This window comes from Lactuca virosa, chromosome 4 (assembly GCF_052849685.1).
Source record: "Lactuca virosa cultivar CGN04683 chromosome 4, Lactuca_virosa_CGN04683_v6, whole genome shotgun sequence".
NCBI lineage: Eukaryota > Viridiplantae > Streptophyta > Magnoliopsida > Asterales > Asteraceae > Lactuca > Lactuca virosa.
In genome coordinates, this window is record NC_136429.1 from 108,513,903 (window position 1) to 108,524,516 (window position 10,614).

Here is a 10,614-nt window from a genome sequence, read left to right on the forward strand (position 1 = left end):
TTTACGGTAAATACCCGTTGCCATAAACTTATATTTGAACAAAGTATGTAGTTTGTTAGTGTTTATTTTTTTACTTATTTAAATAGTGTTTTTTAAACATGTCAAATTTAAATAATGATTTTGAACGATTTTAAAATGAAATTACCCTCATAAACTCTTTTTTATTTATTTGACTTTTGAGTTATACGTGAGGAGAACAAACCGTTCATCATTAATACTAGAGGTGAGTGATACATAAATTTGACTATAAAGCCGTAGTTTTCCCCCAAAATTTAAATAGAATCCCTGCAATTCTAGAGAGAGAAACCGAGCGAGCTTCGGAGCTTGTACTTGCATCAATGGCGTTCTTATCTTTCGTCGGCCGTGTTCTTTTCGTCTCCGTCTTCCTTCTCTCTGCTTGGCAAGAGTAAGCTCCATTTCTTCAACTTCAGATCAGTCTCCTTTGAAAAATTCAGTGTGTTTTGTATGCCATTGCAATCTTAAGTACTGGTGTAGGTGGTTCGATTTTTCGCGTTTGTGGTTTTGAATCTAAAAGTTAGAATTATGTTCAGTTCTTTTTCTCTGGGATTTGTACGTATTAAATGTTGCTACAAGATTGTTGGTCTGTGGAACTATAATTGGGTTTATGTATGTAATACTAGGTTTTTTTTTTTTTTTTTGGAGATTAGTGATACGGTTTGAAAATTTAGGTGTTTTGTTTCCAGATAAGAAATTATGCTCTAATAATCTTACCTTTTACGAATTATTTTGTGATTATGTCGTAGGGTTTCTTGATTGATGAAATTTAACACTTCATTTCAATTTCGCGTCATGAAAAGAAATTAGGCGCTAAATACCAGTTCATCCCATGAATATAGCACTAAAGATCTTGACAAGTTTCGTATCTTGGTAGCAAATTTCCCAGTATTCTTTCGAGGAAATGTTAAAGTTTTGTGTTTTTTTTTCTTCTAATTTTTATTTAAGTGGACTTGCTGTCAAGTGATCTTTGTTGCAATTTTTAGAACAGATGTAGTATGATTTTGTGTAAGATTTTCGGATCCTGAGGTTTCTTTTGAGATTTCCATTATTATATTCAAAGAGTTAAGTATTTTTTGCTTTCAGATTTTGGTTTTTGAAGATGCAAGTTCCATTTTTTCCTTAGCCAAAGGAAAGATAAAATATAACTTTTATATGTTAATTTTTCATTGGAAAAATATTCTTCAAAATTTTGCAATGATCCATCATCCATGATACATTTTATGAACATTCACTTATGTTTCCATCACTAGTATTGTCACTTATACATTTAATTGATTCTTAAAGACAATACATGGACTCACTATCATGTGCTTTTTAGTGTATATAGGTTTAATGAATTTGGATTTGATGGTGGATCTGCAGCAAAAGTCCTTACACCAAAGTTCAAAATGCTTTCAAAGCATTTCACAACTTTTACAGGTTTCCAAGTGCCACAATTTGAGGTAATGCATTTTACATATTGTTATTTTAATTAGAGTCATGAATCATGATAGTTTACCTCCAAATATCTATAACTTAATTTAGATTGTGGATACAGATCAAGTTCTTTTTTGCTGGAGTTATAGCCATTAAAGCCCTTGGAAGCTTTCTCTTCATCTTTGATAGCACCATTGGTGCTACACTCCTGGTGAGCAACTCTTAATTAAAAGGACCATTTTGTCATTTTCTTTTTTTAATTCAAATGCGTAACTTGATTTGGTTAACATTCCTCTTTTCAGATTTTGCACCAGTTAATTGCTACTCCCATCTTATATGACTTTTACAACTATGACATTGAGAAGAAGAAATTCTTTCAACTTACTTTCAGTTTTACACAGGTTAGAGCAAAAGATGAATCTTTTTCTTTTCTTGGAAAAATAAATAAATTTCATTTTCTTCATTTTCTTTCCTTAGCCAAAGGGTATTATTATCTCATTCAATCATGGAAACAAATATTCTTTAATAAACTTCAAGTATATAAATTAAATTACATAACTTTTGAGTTTTGATTAGCATTTATAACTCTAGTTTTTTCTATTTATATAAATAAAAGTTCATTAACTATAATTAAAATAATCTATAGGTTAGAGTTAATGTTATGCATTGTATTTATATATAATATTATTAGTTCATTTGAAGAATTATTCTCTTGTACATGCCAACCAAACATTATCATGGAATGGAATGACTGATTCCATTCCCTTGTTTTTGTAGAGTTTGTCATTGTTAGGGGGATTGTTGTTCTTCATTGGAATGAAGAATTCCATTCCAAAGAGATCTTCAATTCCAAACCACGGGATTGCAACAACACAAACAGTCGAAAATGTACGAGATGAGTATATCGAACATTTGAAAGACGAATTAGGACAAGCAAGGGTAGAATCGGAAATAATGTTTGAAAAACTGAAGCTTACTCAAGCTCGACTTAATGAAACACAAGAAGAATTATCCCAATGTTATCAGGAAATCACTCGGCTGACCAGAGAGCTAAAGGGGAAATCTAATGCAGAAGGATTCAAACGATGGTTTAGCTAGTGTCCATGAAAATTACTGATTTAGCCTTATAGCATAGTAGTTATATAAATAGATATATGGGATGAAAAGAAAAGGAAATATTTCCTTATTTTTCTTAGTTTTGTAATGTCATCCCAAAGTTTTTTGGTTATAATAGTAGATATAATATTTCATGATATACATCTTCCTATTCACTCATTATATTGACCAAAACTTTCTTTGATTTTTTTTGAACGACAAAACTTTCTTTGATTGATGAGTTTATTTCCGAATGCGACGTTCAAAGTGGTCACAAACTTTGCATGAAATGTCGCAGTCAAGATATCAAATTTTTTTGGACAAAATATGTTCAAATTTATTATGAAGGAAAAGTGATTTGACTTGCCATCTTTTTGATTTTTCAACATTTCTAAATAATACTCTCATCAACTCATATTTAAGTTTCGTAAAGTTTTGAATACATTATATAAAAACTTGGATTTAAAAGATTTTTAGAAGAAATGTATATATTCATAATAATGATTCGATCATATTATATTTATGACTTGATAGTGGATGCAATAAACAAAGAATTTATCAAAAATATGAGAACCTGTCTAAACTTTATGTAATATTCAATAGATTCCTTTTGACAATGCAAGTACATAAGTATAAGGTTGTTCGGAGTGGCGTCAAAAGAGAGGGCGTGGTGCACGCGAACACCATCCCGGGTATGCATCGAAGTGGTGAGGAATAGATGGGAGTACGGTGGTTGATGCTCTCTCTCTCTCTCTCTCTCTATATATATATATATATATATATATATATATATATATATATATATATATATATATATATATATATATATGCGTTAATACCACTATGGTGGTGGCGACGACGAGCTGGAAGGTGGCCACTTCAGAGCCATGTCGGAAAATGCCCTCCCCGGTATCCTACACTTCTGCTAGCCTAATAATCGAGTCTTATGTTTTACCAAACTTGAAAGTATTTGTCGAAGAAAGAGAAAATGACTTAAAAGGGTAATATAGTTCTCATTTTGTACATGTTTAGTCATTATTTGTTTTTTCTTGTAAAATAAGTCTTTGAACTTGTTGTTTTGAACACATTCAGTGCTTATGACCGGCTACTCAATGTTATGTTCTCAGTTTTACACATTTAGTCCTTAATGTTATTTATTTATTATTTTTGCAAAAGAACTCGTTTTTGTATAAATTTAGCTATGATGACCGCTCGTCTGTACTTATATTAGTAACCTAATTTACGAACTGGTCAAATAATGTTGGTGCTGTAGTTTTCTCCAAGAAATGAGTTTTCTGTTCGGTGGTCAAATAATGTCGGTGCCCTAGTTTTCTCCCAGACAAAATAGCGTCGTGTAAAAAAGTTTAGATACTTCCCTAATTCCTTGGTATGTCGATCTTAACCATTTTTCAGCAAATGAGTTTCTTATTCTTTTTAAATTGATTTTCTGTCTTATAAAAAGTGCAAATGTCGGCAATATGTGGATGAAAAACATGTCAAATTAATCCCGAATTTTGAAGATAAAGGTGCAACTCTTAAAGAGGAGGTTTCATGTCTCAAGAAAGAAGTGAATGAGCTGAAGAAAAATTTATTTAATGATATGGTTCAAATAAGTTGTAATATTCTTTAATGAAATGAAATTTAGTTGGTATTAGTATTGGAATCATTTCGGCTAATGTATTTTCTTCATCTGATGTAATATAGTTGATATAGCTATTAAATGAAATTGGTATTGGTATTAAATATAGTTGGCATTTTACTATAACAGTTACTAATATCAAAAGTACAATGTTATTAAGGGCACATGATTCCACTGCCCAGACGAGCCTAATATGAGAACGCCTTATTAATGATTGTCCTACGTAAGATGTCACGTGAACAAAACATGAACAAATCGATCATAAGGACTGAATATGTATAAAAACAACAAAGACTTATTTTGCAAAATAAATAAATAAATAAATAAATACTAAATGTGTACAAATTGAGAACTAAACATGTAGTATCCAGTAATAAGGATTGAATGTATACAAAAACAACAAGTCCAAAGGCTTATTTTACAAGAAAAAAAAATAAGGATTAAACGTATAGAACTATATTACTCTTTTAGGTCATTTTCAAGTTAAATAAAGAGTAAGAAAATTCATCATGTGTATGTTTCTCATTTAAAGAGTATACAATGGATAGAAAATCTTGTTTGACAAACCTTAATGTATTTACTAAAAAACCAAAATTAGTTTATAGAATTTGGTAAACCTTCTATGTCGGTCATCTAGTGTCATAAAAACGTATAGTGTGATTATAATTAACTTGAAATAATCTCAACTAAATTGCATAGATATATAGCGAGCTTGTGAAATGGATATATTCCTTGTTATTTTCTCACCAAAACCAACTGACTCGACTTTTCCCGGAAAAAATGACCGTCTTAACTGCATTATCTCTGATATTTAAGAAAAAACATCATAAATGGTCCTTGTGGTTTCCCAAAATCTGAAGTTTAGTCCCCGTGGTTTAAAAACGTCATAGATGGTCCCTGTGCTTTCAAAACTTTTGACGATTGGTCCTTATTGCTAACTACGTTAAGTTTTGTCCGTTAACTGAAGGGCATTTTCGTCATTTCACTACCACAAGGACCATTTATGATTTTTCTAGAAATCAGTTTTGAAGAAATATTTCAGTTTTGGGTAGGATCTGTCATTAGAACAAACTGCAAGGACCGAATCTGTTAAGATTGCAAACCCGACTGTCTTCTTCCTAATAGATCGATTTAACGATTGTATGCATTCTTCACCATTTTAGAAGCCTACAATTTGATTCCTTTGAAATGTCAATTGATCCCTACCCTAAATAAACTATTTTCTGTCTGTTACGAGTTGCTTCCCACCCCTTTGAGCCTCAATACCGAGTGAATCGAAAAGAAGAAGTCACGATCCAGAGGCTAAGGTGAAGTGTGTGTAATTGTTGAGAGTGTGTATGTGTGTGTTTTACTGTTTTTGTGTGTTTTATTGTGTGTGTGTGTGTCGCCAATGATAAAAGCAAATAGAATCAATGAAGCTCTTGTTGGCGTCTGAGGCTACCATGAGATCTGGTGAAGGTGAAGAAAGACCGATAAGGAAGAAGAAAAAGAAGTCAGAAGGAAGGAAATTGCCATCGTCAGTTGGTCACCAGTCGGAGCACCCATCGGAGTCTATAACAGAGATTCGAAAGAGAAAGGAGGGTGCTAGGTCTCGCCTCCGAAATACCCTTTCACAGTGCACTGGAAGTGCTCGGAGAAATGCCTGAGATAACTTGCAACTTAATTGAAGGTTTTTAATCCAAACAAATCAGGAGGGACAGGGTTATATTGCCGGAAATACCCTTTCCCAATTACTTCACATTGCACTGGAAGTGCTCGCCTGTAGAGTGTGCCCTGTTGTTGAAGAAGAAGAAGAAGAATAAAGAAGGACAAGGGATGTTGACTTCATCTGTCGGGTTAAATACTTGCAATCGACTTCAAATGAACCATGGATTCATTTGTTAAATCTTCAAAATATTGGGTTATTGTGGTTTGATTTGATGTATTTTGTGTGCAAGAGAACTTGGATTTGAGGATATACAATGGTGGGTTTCTTTTTGGAGAGAGAGAGAGAGAGAGAGAGAGAGAGAGAGAGAGAGAGAGAGAGAGAGAGAGAGAGAGAGAGAGAGAGAGAGAGAGAGAGATTTATATATTAAATAATTATATTTAATTTTTTCTTAGAAAACATTATAAATAGTCCCTGATAGTGAAATGACGAAAATGCCCTTCAGTTAACGAACAAAACTTAACGGAGTTAGCAATAAAGACTAATCGTCAAAAGTTTTGAAAGCACAGGGACCGTCTATGACGTTTTTAAACCATAGGGACTAAACTTCAGATTTTAGGAAACCACATGGACCATGATCGATATTTGATTTCTCAATTATGTATAGACTTTATGTTTTGTAGAATATCCATTTTCGAAAAGTACGATAGGATCCAATAAATACCCGACTCTTATTTGATATTCATTAACCCTAATACTAACACATTACAATCGATGTTTTCGTGGTTTACAATCATTTTTAACTAAACATTAAAGTATACAATATTCAAATTTTGTCAATTATCACTAGAATGACTTTTGAAAATGAAATTCGGAGGATGTAACACGAATACTAAACGATTTCTATAGAAATATAAAGCATTCTAAGGACACAAGGGGGTTTTCAAATGATTCGTCGTCGTTTCTGTCTGGTGGAGCCCAGTTACTCTCTTCTGTCTCTATACCCGAACCTAAATCGGGTTTCAGAACCCTCTCCGGTAAACCCGACCTGAATCGACCGGGAGAGTTTTCTGTCTTCCTCTTAGACGGGCTCCTTCCTATTCCATTTCTAGCCCCACCACCTCCTCCTCTGACCGTCGTACGATTTGCCGGAGATCTTGATCGGGACTCCTGTCCAGTTCCCGACACCGGCCTTTGTCGGCCATTAGAACCAAACCCGGAACCACGGTTGTTCATTTCACCTACGGATCTGATACGACCGGGAGTCTGTTGCTTGCCTCTCACCGGGGAATTTCTTACCGCTCGAAGCTCACCGGAATTCTGCTGCTGGTTTCTTCGCTTAGCCGGAGATCTGTCAGTCACTCTCCTGCGAATAACCTCATTTTCTTCTTCAAATGTGGTGGTTGAGACATTCTCGCTCATCGTACTGCAGATCTCAGAGAGATTAAGATCGTCAAGATTGTTATGCTGTTGATCCTGGATCTTGTGAAGGCTCCGTCGGGGTGCACTCTTTCTGGGTTCATCTTCGATTTTTAAGAAATGCTTGTGGTTGGGAGTTTCAGAAAGCACTTCTTTCACCGTCTCTTCGTCTACCGGTGGCGGAGCTCTGCTTGATTTTGATGAATGACGGTTGAATTCAGGAGATCGGGGAGTTTTATTTGTGCTGACAAAACAACCCATTATTTAGAAATTGATCAAGATCGGGACTTTGATCAATATGAGACTAGAAATGAGGGTGGTGGTTTCCGGTAGTATTGGATGGTGGTTTCCGGTTGTATTGGGTGGTTATACGGTGGTTTAATCAATGATGACACAACCCGTTAAGTGAAACTTGAAAAAGATCGAAACTCTGAGATGAAGAAGATTGAAGTGGACGCCATTTTGGGTGGTGGTCTGGGGTGGTTTCAGGGGAGAAAGCCGAGGAGGTGGTGGTGGTAGTTGAAAAGAGTCGTTGGAGGGGTGTTGACTGTTGAGAGAAAGTGAAGTGAGTGCGGTGTGAAAATGGGGATTTTGAGTCAATGGAGATGGTGCTGAATTTATTGGTCGTTCTCACTAATCTAAATAGGAGGCAAAATTGTTCAAAATAATTTATTGTGATTAATTGTTTGTGAAAAGCAAATAGAGTAGTGGAAAATGTAAGGAAAAAAAGGAGACCGTTTCTTGAAGAGTAATAATGGTGTACGGTGCAACGTGAAAATAGATATATTCTATCTTTCCCCAAATGTCAAAAGGTAAATTTTGGCAATTTTAACCGGGCCACACATCCATATTTCAAAAAAAAAAAAAAAAAAAAAAAAAAACAAAAAAAAAACAACCCTACATGTCAGTTAAAATATGTATTTACTACAATAACAACATACATTGAGAATCTCCTTGGCATACGGTAGGAGATAGTTGAATGTTGACAATCGGGACTCGTGTCTTCATAAGAAGTAGAATGACCGGATCATATAGATATCTCTAACATAAGCAACCTAAAACCTGTAAAAGGGGCAAAGACATAAAGATCCATACAACGAATTAGATTTAAATGCATCTAAAAATATGCACAATCCGCATACGATCCAAACAAGAGGGAGTAAGTAAATGTAGTAGTAAAACTAAACAAGGATAACCAAAGGGCTTTTGGCCTACCGATAATGAGTGACTCTCTTATTTGAGAGGTCATGAGTTTAAGTATCGCTTGAAACATGGATCTTGATAGTTAGGATGTGATTAATTTTCCGTTAAAAAACGAAACGAAGATAAACCAAGAGACAAGCACATAAACAAGAATATGTAATCGACAATTGAAGACATACGTGGTAGCGAGACCTACCCATCAACCCTAATGTTTAACCTCCACACTTTAGTCATGTCATTGAAAATAACAAACTCCTCTATGTCTAGTCTCACGTTGTCCTCTCACTACCTTTTATGATGTCTTTTCCTCCTTTAACCATCAATCAATATTGACTCTACCCTCCTTATCGTCGTTGATGATAACCTCCTTAAAACACGTATTTAACAACAATTAACAAGGTGCTCATCTCATGCAAATGAAACCACAACTAGAGAATCCACGTTGCAATTGTCGGATTCATGAACACTCTAAATCAAAACATTACTCTTAAGAATTCTTCATCATATCTTTCTCGTTTTATTTTATTTTTCTTTTTCTATTAGGAATATTCAAAGACTATTTATACATTAAGAATAATTTTCTATTATATTTTGACCTACAAAAATAAAAGATTTAAAACAAATATGTGGAAATTTATGTAGGTCTGAGGTGTGATATTATCATTCATATTCATAATCTTTTTGTCGCAAAAACGTTTTTTTTTGTTAGAATTATAAATACCTATTAAATTTTTATACATATTGAGCCTAAAAATATAAAATTTGGGTTGTGGTCCTCATCTTCTCCGGTTTTTATACATATTATACTTTTGACCCCCAAATCAAAAGTTCAAGCTCCACCACTATTTATAGTCTAGTTTTTACTTACTAAAAATGAAAAAATCACATAAAATTTTGCAGATCTAACCAACAAAATTACTGTAAAATATTTTTTTTTGTTTTGTTCTTTTTGTTTTGTTTTTTTTTGTGTTAGGGATCTTCAAAGACCATTTACATAACAAAAGGAGCTTTATATTGTAGTCTTGACTTTCGAAAATGAAACAAAAAAATTCAAGACACATTCATAAATCATATCTGTGAAGTTACTATTTACATTCGAAAATCATAGGTTTTTTTCATATGAATCTTCGAAGACCATTTAAACAATAAAAATGAGCTTTTATTATGTGTAAAAATAAAGTTTTTAAGTGATATTTTACCAAAAATATGGTGTGAAGATGAATAAAAATGCTTTACATTCCACGCGATGCTCTCCCACGTGATGCATCTACGATCGTTGGCAGCTAAGCCCGATCTGTTCCACGCGGCACTCTCTCGTGTAACATCTCCATGATCGCCGACTACTAAGCCCAAGCTATTCTCCTAAGTCGCGCATCATCGCGCACCATAAGTCGCGCACCACAAATTTATTCTGCGCCTAACACCGCGCCCTTGGTGTTTCCTCTCTCACAGTCATCATGGTTCTCTTGTGCTCGGACGATCGATGAAGTGTTATCCACATTACAACCTGCTATAGTGAGGTTACTCTCCAGCAAGAAGGTCAACACGACAGCGACCCTGCTACCTACTACCTTTCAGCATCTCTGTTTCCTGGCTCTCGGAAACGGTCTTGCTATGCAACCTTACCTGTAGCCTCGCTGCGTATCCCACAGCATCTCTGTTTCCTGGCTCTCGGAAATGGTCTTGCAATGCAACCTTACCTGTAGCCTCGCTACGTATCCTTCAGCATCACTGTTGCCTGGCCCTCGGAAACGGTCTTGCTGCGCAACCCATACCTCTGGCCTCACCGCTTATCCCTTAGCACCTCTGCTGCCTGACTCTCGGCAACAGTCTCACTGCATATTTCCTACCTATAGCCTCACTACCTGTTCCTCAAGAATTCTGTTGTCTGGCTATCGACAATAGTCTCACTATGTGACCCTCGCTAGTGACCTAATCGCCCAGCTCTCGGAATCTCTGCCACTTATATTATGGTCAGCAACCTTACGGTTTTATTGGTTCGACAACATAGTCTGACGCGACTACCTACGCTACCCACATCAGACTGGGGGGAATCCAGCTAGGTGTAGCCCAAGCAAGAAATACCTCCAAGACGGTTATTAATGCAGACTATGTAGATGGTTATCGGTGACATTCCATTTGCGCGTAACTACAACAACATCTGTGCCGAATAACTGTC

At 35.1% G+C, this 10,614-nt stretch overlaps 2 protein-coding genes across 5 annotated transcripts; one reads left to right on the top strand and one right to left on the bottom strand.

Annotated features, from left to right (window-relative positions):
- Nucleotides 1-241: 241 nt before the first annotated feature.
- On the top strand, nt 242-2,689 carry LOC145168406 (uncharacterized). 4 transcript variants are annotated; one of them, XM_079087228.1, is made up of 5 exons: nt 242-406; nt 1,337-1,460; nt 1,556-1,645; nt 1,737-1,835; nt 2,212-2,689. In XM_079087228.1, the coding sequence occupies exons 1-5, from the start codon at nt 339-341 to the stop codon at nt 2,530-2,532; spliced, it is 702 nt and encodes a 233-aa protein (XP_078943354.1). In that variant the 5' UTR covers nt 242-338; the 3' UTR covers nt 2,533-2,689. The 4 variants fall into 4 exon arrangements, with proteins under 4 accessions (XP_078943354.1, XP_078943355.1, XP_078943356.1 ...); XM_079087229.1 differs by having other exon boundaries at nt 1,346-1,460; XM_079087230.1 differs by having other exon boundaries at nt 276-406; nt 1,346-1,460; nt 1,543-1,645.
- Nucleotides 2,690-6,522: 3,833 nt separating this feature from the next.
- LOC145107071 (uncharacterized) lies at nt 6,523-7,877 on the bottom strand. Its single transcript, XM_079043945.1, has one exon. It carries the CDS (start codon nt 7,491-7,493, stop codon nt 6,717-6,719), a length of 777 nt encoding a protein of 258 aa, XP_078900071.1. The 5' UTR covers nt 7,494-7,877; the 3' UTR covers nt 6,523-6,716.
- Nucleotides 7,878-10,614: the final 2,737 nt, after the last annotated feature.

Coding starts and splice junctions, on each gene's coding strand:
- LOC145107071 (XM_079043945.1), bottom strand. CDS start 7,493: ATGGGTTGTTTTGTCAGCACAAATAAAACTCCCCGATCTCCTGAATTC.
- LOC145168406 (XM_079087228.1), top strand. CDS start 339: ATGGCGTTCTTATCTTTCGTCGGCCGTGTTCTTTTCGTCTCCGTCTTC. Junction 407..1,336: donor CTTCTCTCTGCTTGGCAAGA/GTAAGCTCCATT, acceptor TGTGCTTTTTAG/TGTATATAGGTTTAATGAAT. Junction 1,461..1,555: donor TCCAAGTGCCACAATTTGAG/GTAATGCATTTT, acceptor TTGTGGATACAG/ATCAAGTTCTTTTTTGCTGG.